Raw genomic sequence first — 21,098 nt, forward strand, 5'->3', positions numbered from 1 at the left:
GGATCCAGACACCTGGGCTGATGACTTACTCCGGGCAACCTTAAGATTCACTACAGGGCATTTAGTACTGATATGCAGAGGGAAAAGGTGCTCCTGAGCCATTTATTATCTGTTTTCCAAGAGTCGGGTTAGCATAAACCAAACAAGATGGGCCCAGCACGAAGCGATGAAAACAAGACAGCCAAGGAGGTAGGAGAAAGTTAACCAACTAATGTTTAAGACGACGTTGATAAGTTAAATTAGTAACCAGGTATTCGAAACTGGAATTCAGTTTGGTTGTTTATTTTCCTCTTTACTACACATATCATGTTTATATGGAAAAAAAGTGATATTTACTGGTCTTATTCTATAGAAATGTGTACCACCTTAAATAATTGAATAGTTTAATAGTTAAAACCACATATGAATTACTAAATGATGCTTGTTATCTGTGTCTAACATAATATTGTCAACACGACGACATATCTGATTAGAAACCACTAATAATTAGTAGTGGCTATTAGGTTTGAGGTTATAGAACTCAGTCTGAAATCACAAATTCTACTAAGTTGTTATAAAAATATCATATGGGATATAAAATAAAGGTAGAGACTATCTGTTCTCCTTTTCTCCAATGTATACTTTGAGAAGTCAAGAAAAGCATGACACGTTAAAATTAGTGTCAGGTCTGGGTATACCTGGAAATATGCTTTTCTGGTGCTAATTTGAGAAATGTTAATTTTCTCATGGTCCATATGTAGCACTAAGAAGACAGAAGACCAAATATATAAATGAAGGCAATGGGCATAGAAGGACTAAGGAAGCAAATTGCTGCTAATATTGGGCATTTCAATACCTCCTCTAAACTTTATTACCTTTTGTTTTTTTGATTTTTTTAGCTTTTGATTTTTTTGTCTGTCTGTTTTGCAAGGAGAGTCAAAAAACAGTTAACGCTGGGTATTATATGGCTTTCAAGATCTAAGAAGTAACAAAACCAAAATACCATCCACTCTGCCACAAACTTCACATTGGTCTTTTAATCCCTACTAGTCTGTATTCAATAAAGGCTCTCTGTGTGATTATTGCCTGTAAAAACCATACCAAAGATAGTTGGAAAGATAGAAAGATATGTAAGAAATGACCTCCTGTCTAGAGATCTGAAATGGAAAATGGAAATTAATGAGCCAGCTTGGTGGCTTGTGTCTGTAGTCCCAGCTACTCAGGAGGCTGAGGCAGGAGGATCACTTGAGCTCAAGAATTCAAGGCCAGCCTGGACAACATAACAAGACTGCCATTTCTCTAAAAAAAGAAGAGAAATAAATAAATGAGCAAAACAGAGGGATATTCATGGGCAGAGGCAGTCTGTGACTTCTTTGGATACTCACAAATGGACATACAACCACACATTCATGTTTTCTAGCCATCCTTTCTCATCATCCTAACTGCCTGTAGGCTGTGAGCGCTCCATCCCCACCAGTGAAGCTCAACAGACATACAACCAATGACCAGATTTGGGCCTTTGATTTCCATCCTTCCCACCAGGATAGACAAGCTAATCCTTTTCAGCACTATGTGCAGTCAGTCCATGGAAACCACTACGTGAATACAGAAGACGGCCATTATCCTCACTGGCCTTTCTTGCTTCTATGCCATGGAGTCAGTTCTTTACTGCTTGAGGTTTTCTGGAAAAGAGAGAGACCACAGATTAGGGTATGAGTTCATGAAACCTAATGCGGTAGAGTACAAAAGGTACAGGAGGGACCCTAATGGGCTTCCTTGTTTTGGAGGGAGGCTTATGCCTCATTTTTCCCATTCCCCAAGCTAGAGCAGATGTGGACTGTTTTGGAAGTTTAGTGAATGAGTGAGCTGATTAAACATTTTACAGAAATATGAGACATGTGTTTTCTGGAATCTGTCAGCTCACTTTCTAGAAATCCACCAGGTCATTCTACATTAACAGTGAGGTAAATAAATGTTTGACCCTTGTAGTCAAAGCTTTCATATGGGCAGAGGGTGGGACAGGAAGAAAAGAGAGACTTTAAGTCTTTAATAAGACTGACTACTTCAGTATGTCATTCCCCGTTTTAAATGTTCACAAGATGTAGACTACAGAGATACTCAAACTAAATCAATCATTTTGTTGTTGTTGTTGCAGTGCGCTTCCCGGGAATTAAAACTTACATCGATCCAGATACATACGAAGACCCATCCCTAGCAGTTCATGAATTTGCAAAGGAGATTGATCCCTCAAGAATTCGCATTGAGAGAGTCATTGGGGCAGGTAAATGTCAAATCTACACTTTTGAACAAAAGATTCCTTAATTTCTTTGTAACTGGTTTATCAACATACTATCTTATATCTTGGCAGTTTTGGTCATTGAAAAGTTTTAACAAGTGAGAAGTAAAGTGATCTTGTATATGTTTGTTTGTTTGTTTCTTTTTTTAAGTATACTGAGTGTCCGTTTGTTTCCAAACACTGAGAACATTCACAAAAGTTACTTTTAACCTTCTATGGCCTTTTTCTATAGTGGAAATAAATTACAACAAAACTAGAGTTTTTAGGAGTTTGTCATAAGGTTATAGATTTACTTGAGTGCCAACATCTATAGACATATACTATAATTATAATAGTATTTAAAATGATGACCATGAGCCTCTGGAAGACACAGAAAAGTTCTGAGAATCACCAACGAGAAAATTTGGTTCAGTGGAGTTTTATGTCATTTTAATGCAAATTAGTGTTTTTTGCTATGTAGAATTTTCTAATACTTAGAACATTTTATTATTTACCTATTCTGAATAAATATAAATTTCTTGTAAATCACCACACAGGAATTTATGCTGTACATTAGTAAGGGCAGAGCCTAAGCCGATGTAACAAAGAGACTCCAGAATACAGATTTATTCCTCTTTCAGATGCTTGACCCAAAGTGCATAGTCCATGCTGGCTGCGGAGCTCTCATTCAGGGAGACTTGCAAGGCCCAAGTTCCTTCTATGCTTGGCTCTGCCTTCCCCTAGCATGCCCTCCTCCTCTAAATGACCAAAGCTGGGTCACCAGTACATCTGCCTTCCTGCCTGTGAGAAGGAAAAGGAAATAGATCAGTCTCTCTGGTTTTGCTTTTAAGGCAATAACCTGAAACTTCCAAACACAGTATTCACATCTCAGTGGTCCAAATAACAATGACATGGACACATTTAAGTGCTAGAGAATTTGGAAACAGAATTGCTGACGGCTGCCATGTGTGCAGCTAAAATGCATGTATTTATGCGGGGGGGCTGTTTTCCTAAGCTAGAGAAGGGAGATTGGATCTTAATGGGAAACATAGGTCTCCTCTAAATGCTGGAGATTGGTTTAATCCTTTGGAAACAGCAGAACAGATGCAAGCATGGCCATTCCAGCCAGGTGTCACGTCTTTACAAAGGCCAAAAGAAAGCAGCTGATGATCCTGTTTCTTTCAAAGTCCTTTTTCCCCTAGAAGGACAAACTACATAATTTGAAGGACCCAGTATACCCTGAAACATACAGAAGGACAAACTACATAATTTGCAGGACCCAGTATACCCTGAAACATACAGAGTCTCTTGTTAAAAATTTATTTGGAATTTCAAGAAGGTGACAGCAGAGAACTAAACCAACTTCAGGGCACACCTAAACTCAAGGCTCTATGTGACTGCACAAGTCACATACTCATGAAGCTACTCCTGTTACACAGAGAGTAGAACTACCTCAAGAATTTCAGGCACATTTGCAGAGAGTTCTTTGTGATTTCACTCCATTCCCTGTGTCCCGTAGATCACCTCATCTCCTGCATGGCTGGGTCTCCCTCTGAAAGCTGCCACAAGGGCCTTTATGTTCATAATCTTTATGTTCTCAGTCAAAGAAGCTGCCATAGCAGAAAGATTAAGGACCTGAAATGGAACCAGATTCTCTGTCTTCTTCCACTGAACAAAGAGCACATCAGCAAGCATAATTGAGAAGAGTGATTGGATTAGATTCATTTAGCTTTGGAGTTTGTTTTCTTAAGACAGCAAAGGGATAGAGAAGAGAGGAGGTTGAGTAATCTCCATTGCACACAATGTTTGGCTTTCTTCTTCTTGCACCTGAGAAAAACTGATATGTCTTTTTATACTGTCTTGTTCAATACTCACGTAGACACAGGAGAAGCAATTTCTGTTTTAGCCCTTTGTGCTACAACATAACAAAATGTCAGTGTGTGAAATCATAATGTTGAGAGATAAAATCAAGTATCTGAAGTATAAACAATAAGAAGAAATTAAACGTTTCTTTTATTTTGGGATTTTTTCAACTAAAATATAAATTTTCCTCTTAAGAAAGTATAATGGTTACTGCAAAAGCAAAACTTAACTACTAAAGAGATTATTTTAGTTTCATTATTCCACCTGCCTTCCCTGAACTCTAATAAGTCATAATGGGATTTATCTCATTTGACAGAGACAGACTATCTAAACCATGTGGTTATTCCTATAGATTGGGGTCTCTTTTTAAATCTGTATTCGTCGTTGATTGTTTCAGCTTTCAAATAATATGCTAAGAGTCCTTTTACATTCAGAAAAATAATGAAAAAGTGTTAAAACCTAACTTGCCTCTTTGTGCCCCTGGCCAGTACTGCTCTGTCAACTTATTCCTTTAGATCATTGTTATAGCCCTTTTATGCTGCTCTCATAGAATGCCTCACACCAGGTAATTTATAATGAACAGAGTTTTTTTGGCTCAAGGTTCTGGCGGCTGGAGTCAAGATTGAGGGGCCACATCTGGTGAGGGTCTTCCTGCTACATCATAACGTGGTGGAAGGCATCACATGGGTGAGGGAGAGAAAAAGGGGGCTGATCTCCACCTTTTAAAACAAGCCTGCTGCATTAATCCAGTCATGAGGGCTCAGGCCTCATGATCTAATTACCTCTTTAGGTCCCACCTCTAAACACGGTTGTATTAAGGATTACATTTCCAATGCGTGCACTTGAGGGGACACATTCAAACCATAGCAGTCATGTTTCTAAAACTTTATTTTTGTGAATGTGTGAAGTGTGCATGTTTTCCATACCAGCAGTGTGGACAAAACATTACTCAAATTGAAGAAGAACCAGTTGTTACGTAGTGTCTGTGTACCTCTGGTTACTTTCCCAATCTGTAACTATACATACTTTCTTAGATTGCCTCATATCCTTTATTTTCTTTCCCCAGCTATTGACTGTTTCTTCTCAGACTCTATTTCTTCTTCATCTTTGTCCTTTAAGTAGTCCCCTTGGAAATGTAAATTAAGTGACTTAAGTGGTAGTCTAGATGCTGGATAGAGGTGAAGTGGGGTGAAGATGAGAGAGGCCAGATATCAGGTTGTGACAATTGTCAAGTGAAGAATATTCAGGCAGAATTAAGGCACTGACGGTAGGAATGGAAAGGAGTACTTAGATTCACAGTACATTGCCAAGGAAAAATATACGAGACCTCCATCTCTTATAGATGCAAGACATGCATGCAAAGCAACAGTTAAGATTAATTTTCAGATGTCTAGTTGGAAAAGCACAATATACGATCATTAAATCTTTCTTAAATGAGTTATCAAAAATAAATGTAAAACACCCACATTAACATTTTCACAAAAAACATAATATCACACCTGACCCATGATATTTCTTAACACATTCACTGAACAATGTTTGTTAGATGGCTAATATTTACTTGTAAAAGATAATGTGCCACTTAATCTTTTCATATTAAATCACTATGCTTCTCAAGATATATGTATTAAGGCTGTCTTCCTCAATCTTTGTCCTGAGATTTTCGACTGGTAACCATCAAAATACTGTGCAACTGAACCATAAAAATTTAATTTTTCTGTACATATATTCTTAACATTCTCCATCTTTCCCTGTAAATTTCACTTTTTTATAAGTTTTCTAGGGTACTTTTGTGTGTGTGTATCACTCTTCTATTTAATAGTAGCAGCTTATCTTTGTTCATCAATATTGGCCTGAATTTCCATGAAAATCCACATTTCCATTTAAATAAAGTGAGCAGCTCTGTTGCATAGGAAACTATCAAGATCATCTATCTCCTTTGACTTTTTTTGCATTATAAAATGAAATTCTGTGGACAAAGGACTGTAAAACAGAAACTCCCAGGCTAAAACAGCCAAGTCAGATTAGGGGAGAATCATTATTTTATACGTATCTTGCAAGATATGAGAAAACTGGTAAACAATTTTAATCATGGTCTGAAAAAGGTCATTGAAAACCGTCCGTCTTTCAGTGCACTACTGAACCTAAACCAGTATGAGAACAACTTGCCTGGCAGAGTGTAATTTTGAAACATTATTCCATTGAAAAAATCAATCTTGTGTCTCTAAGCCCATAGGGCACCCTTCTTAAATTTGACCTTCCGTCTTTCCCTAGTCTCAATGGAAATACATAATATCTTCCTGTCATTCATATTCTATCCCTTTATCTATACAAAACTCATTATGGCCTCCACTATCAGCCTTCTCTTCTGGCTTAGTGTCACCAATTTTTTTCTCTTCCTAGAATATTCCAAGAGGTTTTAACTGTTGGTTTCTTAGCAGTTATCTGCAGGTAAAAGAAAGTCAAAAGGACAAGAAGAAGGATATAAAAGTGAGTGTCAAGCCTAATATTTCAGTTCTGTTATTCCATCTGGTTTGAAGTCACCTTTCCTCTTGATACTATACAAGGCATAATGTTCACTTCATGTGCCTCTTCTAATTCCCCTGCCACTCTCAACACAGCAGGCCTCTTTTTTCTACTCTAAAATATATTATTTTTTAGTTATCTTAAAGAAACTGTATTTTTGTTTCTCTTTTACAGTTGTGTTATACATTCTTGTAACATGACAATGACAAATGTAGGCAATATTCCAGATGTGGTTTCACAATTCTCTTTATATACATTTTTTAAAACCTTGTGTTTATGACTCATTTTCTCTATATTTAGATGAGATGACCTCCTTAGAAATGAGGTTCATTCTTGTCCATCAACTTAAAGGATTTATGATAGAGGTCAGATTAATTTTCTTGTGTATTCTTGAAAACTTTGCATGTTTAGTACACTGAGAGTAAGATCAACAACAGATTTTGGCAAGGCCTTTGTGCCTTTTACTCAATAATTTCATAGCTTTCTAAATCAAATGATGTAATGAAAGATCAGCTTTACCCACTCTCCATCTATGTTATGATATGAATAAAAGCAAAGACTGAAGCAAGACAGACTCAGATGTGAGTCACAGCTTTGCTACTAGCTCATTCTGTAAACTTTAGCAATTTAGATATCTTTCAGAGATTTGGGTTGCTCCACGTATCAAGTAGATTCATAATAATAACTGCTATCTTACAAGATTAATAAAAGGATTAGAAATGACTATTAGATTAAAAAATAAATACAGTTTTTACATTCAGTTTTGACTGCTGAAATGAATAGCACTTACTGCCCAACCCTCGATATATTTTGTGATATGAATATCTGCCCATGCAGAATTCAACAGTCAATGCCTTAGGTAACTGGAATAATATTTATATTTTTCAGAGTTAGTTGAAAATTGGTAATTGAAATGAAATTTTATTCTTCTTAGTACATTGAGTTATATCCATGTCAACAAACTCTTTTTCTTTTTAATTAAAGAAACTCAAAACTTATTTTTTTATATTTAGGACATTATATTTGTTAGGTATGTGTTTATTATTTGCTAAAAAACTCAACAAGTCATAAGATGAGAAGCAGAGGAAAAATTATTTAAATATCTTAATGTAAAACTGTTCTACAGTAGTCTATCAATTTATTCTTGGTACATCTAAGAAATTAGTAAATGTACTGTCAGAAATAGGACTATATATCAATTTAATAGACTTTCAATTAATTTGTGTTAATTTCAGGACTGTTTATGTATTTTCAACACTCTACATCTTATTTTGAATCATTTAGTACCCCTTTTCTATCTTACATACAGATTTCCCAAACTTGCAAGTTGCCTCATCATAGTCATTGTTTGATAAGTGCTAGTTTAATTAATAATAGCATTCTTAAACTATTTAAAAAATAAATAAATGAACGACAAAAGGATATTGAATTATTCTAAGTAATGATTTTACATGACTATGTTTATCTGGTTGCCAAAAAAACTTAATGAAGTATGACAATTAATATAAAATCAAATGCATAATATATGCAAATAAAAAATAAGACAGAAAAACAAATTCATACAGGACATTTGGGAATTACAATTGTTACATTACTTTATATTAACAATTTACCTGATAGACCAAAATTATAAAATTTATTGTATGCCTTTGCATTTATATAGTAAAATATAGACTTATACAGAAAATGTTACATTGATATTTTATTTTGAATTGAGTTTATGTAACAGGGGAAGTAATTTTGAAGAGATGTTTATAACTTACAAAGAAGTTATTTTTCAAATACTTTTTATGTTTTTCTTCTAGTTTGTGTATTACTAAAATATTAAGTGAAATGAAGGAAATTTGATCCCTGTTTTCAAAAGAGTGCTTCAAGGATGTAAGCAAGACTGGGTACATCTTAGAATGATGTTCTCGCTTATGGCTAAAAATCAACAGATGAGAAAGACCCACATATCAACAGCAACAACTTTTAACCCTTATATTGCTAGAGTATGTTAGTTATCTTTTGCTGCATAACAAATTACCCTAAAACTTAAAACAAGAACATTGTTATCTCACAGTTTCAGTGGCTCAGGATTCAGGAATGGCTTAGCTCCTGCACAGTTGCTCACAAGGTTGCAATCATGGTGTCAGCTGGGACTGTGGTCTCACCTGAAGGCTCAGCTGGGCAAGGATCCACATCCAAAATTATTTATATAGCTGCTGTCAGGATACAGTTCTTTGAGGGTTGTTGAGCAGACAGTCTTAATTCCTCATTGCTGCTGGCTGGAGAACACGCTCAGATTCTTACCATGTGGGCTTCCCCAACGTGGCAGTTGCTTCATCAAAGCCAACAAGAGAGTCTGCTAGTAAGACAGAAGTTAAGTGTTTTATAACCTAATCATGGAAGTGACAGCAATTTATCTTTGCACATTCTATGGACTATAAATATGATGCTAGACCCCACACTGAAGGGAAAGGATCACACAAGGACAGGAATACCAGGATGCAGGGATCATCGCAGGCTATCTTAAAAGTTTTCCTACTACATATAGTATTGTTTCATTATGTTTGAAGCTCTAAGGTGATCCTAATTAGCCAGCATTCCCAGGAGTGATTTCTCCCCTTCAGTCCAATTCACATCAAAGATATCAAAGATGAGTCTTAGACACTCTCTGATACTCAAGCTGTTTGTTCTGGCAGTGCTCTTGTAAGATGGATAGTGGGGAGCAGGCCAGTGGCATGGGTCAGGTACAGTTGGGGGGTCAGATGATCAACTGACCAGGAGGGTCTCTGTCTGGAGATCATTCTCAGAGTTTAGGACATTCCTCCCACTTTCCTATACCTGTGTTCAGTACAGGTCAATTATTAGGTGTTTCTTTCGTAAAGGGAGTTTAGTCTCTTCTTGTAATGGTATGCTTTTTTTAAGGTTTGTGAGAGTTGAATCTGTGCTGAGATGGGCTTGTGTATAGGGTATCCAGGGTTTTTAGGTCTCATTGTCATAGAGGCCCAGTCATCCCCAGGCCTACTTGCCTCATACCCCTAAGGACACATAATGTTGGCCCTGTGAGATGTTTGAGTAGGCCGTAGGGCTATCATTCATCCTGCGGCCACCATGCGTCTGTAGGCAGTGTTTCAAGCGGAGAGCAAGAGTTGTAAGGCCACTAGAGGTCTTGTCTCTAAACTTAATTCTGACACATTCAGTTGATCAAAGCAAGTCCCAAAGCCAGACCAGATTTAACAAGGTAGAAAAACAGATTTTACCGCTTAATGGAAACAGCAAAATTACATTGCAAAAGGGCATACATATAGGATAGGGAGGAATTCATGGCCATTTTACCACATAGCTTATAGTTTTTTTTTTTAAGTGAATCATTATTTTTTCAAGCTTAATGTGAATAACAAATTATGAATTTATTTGCTATTTTGTCTCTAAGACTATTTTTGCTTTGCACACCTAATGAATGATATTAATGTTTTCTTAACACTGTTAGTTAATCACCCTTGGATTAAATAAAAGGCTTATAAAAGTGAACAGTGGGCCAGGTGTGGTGGTTCATGCCTGTAATCCCAGCACTTTTGCAGGCTGAGGTGGGCAGATCACTTGAAGTCAGGAGTTTGAGACCAGCCTGGCCAACATGGTGAAACCTCTACTAAAGTCTCTACTAAAAATACAAAAATTAGCCAGGTGTGGTGGTGGGCACCTGTAATCTCAGCTAATCAGAAGACTGAGGCAGGAGAATCTCTAGAACAAGGGAGGCAGAGATTGCAGTGAGCTGAGATAATGCCACTGCACTCTAGCCTGATAGCCTGGGTGACAGAGCAAGACTCAGTCTCAAAAAAAAAAAAAACAAAAAAAACACAAGCAAACAAACAAACAAAAACCCTGAATAATGGAGCATCTTGGACTCAAGCAGGAAGCTAAGGAAAGTATAATATATAAGGTAGAAAGAAGCAGAAAGGAGGAAAGAAAGGACAAGATGGATAATAAGTGAAGAAAACATACATATAAATTGTTCAAAGAACATAAAGATCACTGTATACTGGGAGATCAGATTGCATTAGAAAGACTGAATTAGGCATTTAAATATACTGTTAAAGATAAGGAATGTCAAGCTGTAGAAAAGGTAGTCTAGATGGAAAGAACATTAGCGGTGGTGGAATAAACGGTATGGAGATTAAGAGGAATGTAGGACATTTTCAAATATTTAGAGTTTGATGACACTGATCTTTATTTATATCTAATTTCTCTTCAAAACATAAGCTTTTCCTTTTTTAAAAAATGTGATTTAAGAATAAAGGTTAGTGACTTTTTAGTTTGATGACTTTTTAATGACAAAGTGTAAAGTGATTAAAGAAAAGAGGAAAGATGTTTTACTTTTATTGGGCAAAGAAAAGTAAAAGTATGGATCTGTATGTGTGTGTGCATGTATACATACGTACATGTAAATGTGTGTGTGTGTGTGTGTATGAGCTTTGCTGTCATAACAAAATATCACAGATTGGGTGGCTTAAAAGGCACAAATTTATTTTCTCACAGTTCTGGACACTGGAGTTTGACATGGATGCCTACACGGTCAGGTTCTGGAGAAGCTCTCTTCTGTGTTGCTTTGTCCTCACATGGCAGAGAAGAAGAGATATATCTTCCTCTTCTTATAAGATCACAGTCTTTATCAGATTAGGGCTCTGCTCTGAAAACCTCATTTAGCCTTAATTTCCTCCCAAAGACCACATGTCCAGATTCTGTCACATTGAGAGTTAGGGCATCAATGTATAAATTTTGGTGGGACACAATTTAGTCCAGTGTGTGTGTATGTGTGTGTGTGCGTGCGCGCACGTGCTGAATGAGGAAGAAAGCAAAATATTACCTGATGAAAGATTTGCTCACTGTTATCCAAGTATCTGCATGAGTGAACTTTGAATGAAAGAATAAAAATTGCAAATTCATAAAGGATATGCCTGCTAGGTTTGACTTACTTGGAGAGCTCTGTCTGAACTTAGAACTGAGTTTAGGCCAAGAGCTAAAGCAAAGTATCTCATGGTTACCATGTGTCCAGAGAGTGGTGTAGCCACAGGGAAACAGAGGAGCAATAGGTCCCCCTGAGTAAAATCTATAAAGATGGTACAGTTTCAGTTACTTTTCAGATAATATGCTGATGTGATTGCTGTTGAGACTATAAGAAAGGTGTCAAAAAAGTAATATGAATGCTAAAAATCAAACTGTTCAATGTGCAATTGAAGCCTAATTGCTTAGGCCGGGATGTACCTATCAAGGGTTATCTTTGTAGTAGGTTCTTCCAACAGATGTTAGCACCTTTTCTTAAAACCAAGTATTTGACATTTTATCACAACTTGTATTAACATCAATGTAACTTGTGTATCCGCTGTTCCCTGATTACAATGGAAAAATACCTTAATCTTATCAGGAAATAATATTTATGTCATAAATAGGGAGGGGTTTTTCCCCAAAAGTTAATTCCACCTTTGATAACCAGTTAATCCATCTCTGCTTAGAATCTCACCACCTTTCCTCACAGTGACACTTTCTAACCTGTCTCGTCTTTTCCTCTTCTTGTCCCTAAAATTTGGAGTCATTTTGTATTTGTTCTTCAAACGTCTCATCCACCGGGGTAGAAAATTCAGTTTAAATTTTGAGAACAAGAACTAGCCAATTTACCTTTGTGAGCTGTAATTTCCCTATCTGTGAAATAAAAGTAAAATACCTTTGCTCCTTCATGATTGTTGTGAAAAGCAAATGAGATAAAGTAGATTCTATCTGACCATCCAGCATTTATCAGAACACCGCCAATGAAAGAGTTCATTGCCTCCAAGACAGCCAATTCCCTTGGGAACAGTTCCAATAAATCCAGGATATTCATGAGTAAATAAACAAAAATGTGCTTCCTTATAACTTGGTACATGATCTTACAACACTGCCTAATGGTACTCGACTGGTACTCGTTCTGCAAAATTGAGCTTATACAAAGTAAACCTAATCCTACTTCCACACCACACCATTACTCTTCAAATATTCAAAGAACAACATGTAAACCTCATAAATCTTCTTCGTTCAGCCTAAATTGTCTAAATCTTTCAACCATTTCCATCCGACATGATGTCTAGATATGTCATCATTCGGGCCACCTTCCTCTGGAGATCTAGAGTTTTTCTCTAAGTCTTTTCCAGAATTGAACCCAATACTCCAAATGTTTTCTAATCAATGTGAGAACACAGGGATAGCACCTTTCCTGCTGTGCCTCAATTAATGCATCCTGAGTTTGCATTTGCTTTTTAAACAACTGCCATGCACTGTTGGCATAGGGAGAGCTTACTACCAGCTTATCCCCAGCAGTCTTTCTCAAAGGAGTTTCTATTAAGCCAGGACTATTTCTATACTTGTCAATTGACTTTATTACTTTTGAGTGCAATATTATATTTTTATAGGTCTACACTGTGTATCTATGTAAATCATATATATGAATATGAACCATCTATATCATATTCATATTTAAAAATATGAATAGATACAGATATGTTAAAATGATCTAGATATGTAATACCTATATAAATTTGTATAGATGTGTAAAGAATGTATATTCTAGAAATATATACTAGAATGTATATGTTCTTTACATATCTATACAAATTCTAGTATACAGAGAATATATGATATAGAATATATGATATATATACTTTACATGTCTATACAAACATTATATTCTTTTCATATTCCCATTTCATAAATATTCCTATTAAATTTCATGGTGTTTCTGTACATAAAATTTCTCAACCTGTCCATGTCTTTTTCCTTCTCAATTACATCAGCTGGTACAATTATTGTCCTTCTCAGTAACGTCTGTGATTGTTTTGCCTTGCAATTTAGCTCTGTGCCCTTATCATAAGAGCTTAGTGCTCTCTGTGCAGCAATCATTTAGTATGCTCTCTAATTTTCTTCTTCATTGGGACAATTGTTTTTGTATTATTTGAATTCTGTATTTTGTAGACGCCTATCTCTCACTCTTTGTAGAATCTCATCAAGATATTGTACCCAATCCATGTGCATTTTAACTGCCACTCTGAAGTTTAGTGTCTACAGTTATGACCAGTACTTTTTCCCTGGGTTGTAAGTATCTTAAAGTGAAAATGGTCAGTTTTTTCCCAAGTTTCCCCACCCCCTGCATTTCATCAGTCTTTATTCAGAACTAAGTCAAAATAACAGCTCTGTTGACTTTTTGAAAGATGGACACAGCAGCGAGGCAGGTAATTGTGATTTTATAGCTTCTCACTTATTGCTTTCATGATGGAGGAAATGAATTCACAGGATGGGAAAGTTTTGTGAGGATTGATTGAAGCGTGAAGCACATGGACTTTCCATGTGGTCTAATGCAGTTCCTTGTTCACATGGAAACCTCTGATATTCTCTTCCTGCCAAAATATTTGTCCATGGTTTCCACCTTGCTTCAGCCTATCAGGAAAAAAAAGCCTGTCTTTAGCATTAATAATAGTCAAGAATTATTAAACATTCATCTGCCTGGGATGACCTTTACATGCATCATTATTCCTTTTATCATCACTAACCCTATAAATCACAAAGATCACGTATGTCCATTTTACGGACACAAAAGCTAAGATTTAAAGAGATTAAATTATTTGGTCAAAGTGAACCAGCTTGTAATAGTAAAGCCAGAGTAATCTGATGTTATAGCTCATGCTTTTATTAACCACAACTTCATTTCACATAACCCTTTATATTGATGAAGCCGTACTTCTGTAAGAATATCTTCTTCTGGCACTTGTACAATCTCCACCTATCTTAGGTGAATTTATCTCTGTTGCTTGCTTTCATTCTGGCCGTCTGTCAGTCTTTCTGTCTGCAGTCACTTTCCAACTCTATGATGTATCTAGACTGTGTTCTGGCTGCTGATTGAGCCTCTGTGATTTGTAGGCTGAAAGTGAATTACCATTACCTAAGTGCATTGATGCACCGAAAAAAACCAACTGCCTCAGCAGAACCAACAGTAATGTGAATATTGATTATTGTCATGAAATCATTATTTAGGATAGGATTACAAATTTCCCTCATTTGAAGCATGATTTGCATGTTCTGTGTGGCATGTCAATTTATCAACAAACCCTGTCAGCTCTGCCTTCAAATATACCCCAGGATCCAAGCTCATTTTACCCCTTTGCAACAGCCACCCTGGCCAATCCACCAACACCTCTCCTAGCCTCCCTTCTTCCACCACTCCATGGTATGTTCTCCTAACATGGAACCCTAGAACGGGAAGATCCCTTGGAAGAGTAAACCAGATTGTGTCCTTCTCTGATCAAAACCTGCCAATCATGATCTGTTCCAGTCAAAGTAAGAGCCTGGCCACCTACTTAGCTGCCTCTTCAATTGCATCTCCACCAACCTTCCCTTCACTCATTGCTGTGGCAACAATGGTGTCATTGTTCCTCAACTTGCCACATGCACTCCTATCTCAAAACCTTTGCACCTGACATTCTGTCTAACTGGGAAGCTCTTAGCTCTGGTAACATCATTGCTCCGTCCCCACTCCCTCACTTCCTCCAACTTCTATGACAATGCAAATTCATCAGAGACCTTTCAGGTCCTTCATAAACTAGCAATTCCCCTTCCATACTCTCCTTCCCTCTTGCCCTGCCTTTAGTCCATAGTAATTATTACTAACTGACATGTACATGGGTTTTGTTTTTCCTATTGTCTGTCTTCCCCTTTCTCTTTCTAGTTCACTGCTGTACCCTCAGCTCTTTAAACACTACACCTGTGTTCTCTTTATTCTCTCTGGAATTTCTATTAGTCAACCCTTAGATTGAGCCTTCAGCCTTATCCAACCCTTAGATTGAGCCTTCACCTTCTGAAGAATTAAACTCACATATTTTACCTGTGGTTTGTCTTTGTAGGTGCAGATTCATGCTATTTTTCTATCAGACTTCTTCAACTATGTCTATGTACCTTCCGATACTTCTTTTGAGTATTTTTTCTGCTATCATTTTAATTTTCAGAAATCTCTCCAATTTTTGGATGATTTCTCTTAGCATCCAGATCCTTCTTGATCGATGAAGCCTATTTTGTAAGACACCATTATTGTTTATTCTAGTTTTCTTGATTCTCTCTGATTATTCATGCCTCTCACTTTTGTACTGGGAACTCTTCTCACACATCTGGTGATTCTTGGCTTTGCATTCATATTTACAGGTAAAGCTCTGTCTGAGTGGAGGCTCTGTGTCAGAACGTAGGCATATGTATTGTGGGCCTCAGTTTGGGTGATAAGGAGACTGTTTTATTAGAGATCTTCAAATGCCAATATGTGGCTTTTATTTTACCTTGGAATATTCATTTTTTCCTTAAAAATACTCTTTTGATATTCCATGGGCATTAGTGATGAACTCTTCCTTGTAAAACTTTCAAACTATACCCTTTGCCTATATGGAGCCCATGTTTTACTCCCACCCTTTGCTACAATGGGTGCCTCTAAGCCTGGAGTCCAGGTATGTTTCCTCCACATTAATTTCTCTCCCATCAACAAAGGCAGTCTCTTTTGTTCCATTTTTATGCCCTGCTACACCCACAGTATTTCCCAGTCACTTCAGTTACTTCACAAATTTGCTGAATTCTCTTCCACTGGAGTCCCATCTCTTGTCTTCTTTGTTTCTGAGGATTTACTCTAGGTGTTTTGCTTTCCAATTTTTAGAGGGTCCTCAGAGTTGGAAACACAATAAACATACGTTTGCTCTAATATCTTAACCAGAAGCCAGGCCTACCGCATTTTCAGTGATCTACAAAATGAGGTAAGCACTGGAGAAACCTCACATATAAATGTAGTCTTCTAATATATATTTATTTCTGAATTCTCCCCTTCTCTTGAATCATAAGCCTTTTCCATGTCATTTTTACAACATGAAATAAGAATACTGTAATTGTTTCCAATGTCTCTTCCTAGATAAACTTTAAATATTTAACATTAAAAATCAATGAGTAATTCATAGTGTTCAAAATATTTTGCTTAAAGAACAAGTTGTACTTTTAATTAAATTAAACACAGTAACAAATTATGACTAGAGAAATAGGCTGATCTGGTTTACCTAAAGGTAGCAGCCTAGTGTGTGACTTTTTTATAATATGTGTATAATATTTTATATTATTATTTTTATAATATACAACATATAACAATAATCATTATATAATCTTTTAATGTAATATACTAATATAATAATCATATAATATTTTATATAACTTATTCAAATAAAATAAATTTTATATTTCAAATAAAATGTATTTTGTATATGGAGACTAAATGCAATATATTTTACTTTTTAGTTGTGCATTTTTTGTTGTTATTTTCCAATCAAAAAGAAACAGCATCCATGACAAGTGACATTCAGCTTTCATTTATTCCACTAAAATGAACATTAACACTGTCAGATTTTCCTTTATTCATGATTTTCTGTGCAATGAAATCCAAAGCAATTGCCTGTCCTTCCATTATTTACAAAAGAAGAGAAACACCACCAATGACAAATATTCAGCATCTTATCTGCTCTGCTTGCTGTCCTGCATGCCTGCAAAAAAAAAAAAAGCTTTTAAAAGTTTCTGAAAATTCTACTGTTTACTAATCTTGATTTGAAAGAGTTATATGATATATACTCATGTTTTTACAAGTGCATTTCCCTTTACTTTTATCTCCTATTGGCCTATTGATTTTTTAAATTCTATATTTTTTCTTTAACTCTTGACTGCAGAATACAATATGGTTAAACTTAGAACATATTTGAAACTTGTAATCATTTTGCAATTGCCAGTCATTTACTGAGTTGTTAATCTAATCAACACAACTAGATGTTACTTAGGTGGTTTTAGCAGATACTCTTGCAGAGCTCAAGTAGCAGAGTTACTCCATTATATTCCCTTTCAGACATGATAAATGGCGCTGTCTAATTTTTGGTGGCTACTGCTATCCATGTCTAATTTGAGGATGCAGAAAATATATTGAATTTGAAGTTGTAAGTTCCATCCCAAAAGTATAGCTTTTTGAATTGATTAAAAATCTAAGGATCTACTTCATAAGCATGTAACTAGAATGCCAAATGATCAAGTTTTTCAAGTTCTGTGTTCTGTGTGCCATTTCATATCCTTAAGGCTGGAATCATCATGATGAGAGCAGTAATCCACTCTAACATGAGAGTGGTATGTATAAGTTCATTCTCACATTCCTAATAATACCTGAGAATGGGTATTTAAAAAAAAAAAAAAATGGTTTAATTGGGTTACAATTCAACAGGTTGTACAGGAAGCATGATACTGATACCTGCCCGGCTTCTGGGGAGGACTCAGGAAATGCAGAGTCATGGTGGAAGGTGAAGGAGGAGCAGGCATGTCGCATGACAGAGAGGAGCAAGATAGAGAGTGAGGGGGCAGGTGCTACATACTTTTTAACTACCAGATCTCGCTTCGTGAGAACAGCACCACGGGGATAGTGCTAAACCATTCATGAGAAATCCACCCACATAATCCAATTATTTTCCACCAGGCCCCGCCTACAACATTGGGGATTGTAATTCACCATGAGATTTGGATGGAGAGACAGACCAAACCATACCATGGTAGTAGACATTATGAAGAAGAGTGTCATTGTCTCCTGCTAAGGTTCCAAAATGACAGCTATATTCGGGATATGCCTGAATTAATTAAATCTATTATTATCAGTGGCTCATTTAAACAAGCTTGAAGCGCCTAGTATCTGTTTTAGTTTCATTATTAATCAGTTCAGTAAGGAGTATACTTAAATGAATTAATTCCAGTAAAACCTTTAAAATGGTAGCTAATTCTTAGGTATTATTATTTTCATATAATAGGAAGCCATAAGTAAAAGTATATCAACAAATATCCATTTTTTTTGTAGTTGTAAAGTGGCTATGCCCAAACTCAAATGGTTACCTACTCTTTGTAATAATTTCATAATTTTGAAACCAACACTTACTATTTGGGATAACAGTTCTGAACTTTAGCTTCTTGTGCCTCTCAACAATGAGGTATATAAGAATATATTCAAAAAATGTAAAACAAAAATTGACGATCACAGTACAACCAGAAATAGAGAAATCTGCCAATATGACAAAAGTTTTGTTATGCTTTCTTTGATAACTTCTATTATCCAAGGAATAGATTGAGTAAAGCTGGAGGATCTGAATGATACAACTTAAAAAATTCTGTCTGATGAATTATAGAGATTGAGTAAAGCTGGAAGATCTGAATGTTACAATTTAAAAATTCTATCTTATGAATATATAGAGAGAATAATAAACTCAAATTTGCAGAATAATACTCCCTTTAAGCAGACAAAAAAAATATAATTGATCATGTCCCAGGTCATAAAGAAATTTGTAACAAATTTTAAAGGCTGAGATTTTTATAGAACACATTTCTAAACAAAATTAAGTTAGAAATAAATTATAGAACAGTAACTTTAAAAAACAGAGAATTTAAAATATTTTAAAATAATGCGTGAATTGTTTTCAAAGTAATTAAATAACTTACTTAAATGACTCATGGGTTGTTTTCATATAATTTAGAAAATTTCTAGACCTAAATAATAGTGAAAAAACTACATCTTAAAACTTACAGTGCACAACTAATACGATACTTTAGAAGTAAACATATCTAGCCTTAAAATGCTTGTTTTAGAAACAAAGAAATGCTGAATATTGAAGAGCTAAGAATCCAGCTTAACAATATAGGAAAAGAGAAAGGGAATAAAAGAAAGTAGAAGGAAAGAAATGGTAAAGATAAGATCAAAAACAGTAAATGGTGGTCCAGGGTGCACAGGCTTATGGAAACCCACCCCCAAATTCTGAGGAAGATGAGAGGCTAAAGAAACAGACTGGCAAGTCCAGTTTCTCGGAAATAAATATTTAATGGAGACTTACAAATAGAGGCCATGTCTGTGTCTCCAGTGGAGACAAGATGATGGATCCTCATGACATTACCCCGTATACCCAGGGCTTATATACCACAAAGAAAGTGTATTTGCGATTCAGAAGAGATATGTAGGACAACTGGAGCATGATAACATTGAGGCTGTTTAGACCTAAGAGCAAGATTTACAGTAAGTACCTGCTTTTTTTTTTTTTTTTTTTTTTTTTTTTTTTTTTTTTTTTTTTTTGGACAGAGTCTTTCTCTGTCATCCATGCTGGAGTGCAATGGTGCAATCTCAGCTCACTGCAACCTCTGCCTCCTAGGTTCAAGTGATTCTCCTGCCTCAGCCTCCCAAGTAGCTGGGACTACAGGCGCATGCCATCACATCTGGCTAATTTTTGTATTTTTAGTAGAGACGGGGTTTCACCATGTTGGGCAGGCTGGTCTCAAACTCCTGACCTCAGGTGATCCACCCACCTTGGCCTCCTAAAGCGCTGGGATTACAGGTGTGAGCCACTGTGCCCGGGCAAGTACCTGCTCTTATACAAGTAACAATAAAACTGGAAATTTTAATGGCCTTCCCAGAATAAACATTAATCAAAAGTCAATATGGGCCGGGTGTGGTGGCTCATGCCCATAATCCCAGCACTTTGGGAGGCCAAGGTGGGTAGATCATGAGGTCAGGAGATCGAGACCATCCTGGCCAAAAATGGTGAAACCCCATCTCTACTAAAATACAAAAAATTAGCTGGGCATGGTGGCGCACACCTGTAGTCCCAGCCACTTGGGAGGCTGAAGCAGGGGAATTGCTTTAACCCGGGAGGTGGAGGTTGCAGTGAGCCGAGATTGTGCCATTACACTCCAGCCTCCCGCCTGGTGAGAGAGCAAGACTCCATCTCAAAAAAAAAAAAAAAAAAAAAAAGTCAACATAGTGGATTATTATGCAGGATGGATTTGCTTTAGCCTTCACAAATAGAAAACAAAATGACAAGAAAACCAAAATTTGTTTCCTTAAAACACTAATAAAATTTTCAAACTCTGACAAAATAGATCAAGAAAAACATAAGGTATAAGTAAACAATATCACAGATGAAAAAGGAGAAGAAGATGTAACTGCTGATAAAAATATTTAAAAATCAATAGGAAAATACTGTAAACAACTATGTTACAATAAATGTAAAAATTAGATAAAAGAGATAAGTTTTTAGAAAATTATATATTACAAAAACTGACCTCAGGAGAAATAGGGAACTAAATTGTCCTATTTTCATTACATAAATTACGTCAGTGTTTTTCCCCGCAAAGGAAATTTCAGATCCAAAGTTTTAGTTTTTCTGAAAGTTTTGCCAAACACATAATTCCAAAAAACAGATAAATCCAATTTTACACAAATTCAAATAATATTAAAATTTTGCTCCCTGGGCAAAACTGTGAGCTGAAAAAGTTTGTTTGACTTACCATTCTCCCTCCTAAAGCATAAACTGTTTACCTAGTTATACCTAAGCCTCTTATCTTTTTGTGCTCAGTTAGGAATCAG

The 21,098-nt window shown here is 36.1% G+C and overlaps 1 protein-coding gene across 3 annotated transcripts in view; it reads left to right on the forward strand.

The window, feature by feature from the left end:
• The window catches only part of EPHA6 (EPH receptor A6), a 954,858-nt gene that overhangs the window by 689,437 nt on the left and 244,323 nt on the right, over positions 1-21,098 (forward strand). For all 3 annotated transcript variants that reach the window (XM_007986130.3, XM_073009668.1, XM_073009669.1), the window contains one exon: positions 2,135-2,260. In XM_007986130.3, coding sequence (XP_007984321.1) covers positions 2,135-2,260 — 126 coding nt within the window. The remainder of the gene's footprint in view (positions 1-2,134; positions 2,261-21,098) is intronic.

Source organism: Chlorocebus sabaeus, chromosome 22, assembly GCF_047675955.1.
Source record: "Chlorocebus sabaeus isolate Y175 chromosome 22, mChlSab1.0.hap1, whole genome shotgun sequence".
Taxonomy (NCBI): Eukaryota; Metazoa; Chordata; class Mammalia; order Primates; family Cercopithecidae; genus Chlorocebus; species Chlorocebus sabaeus.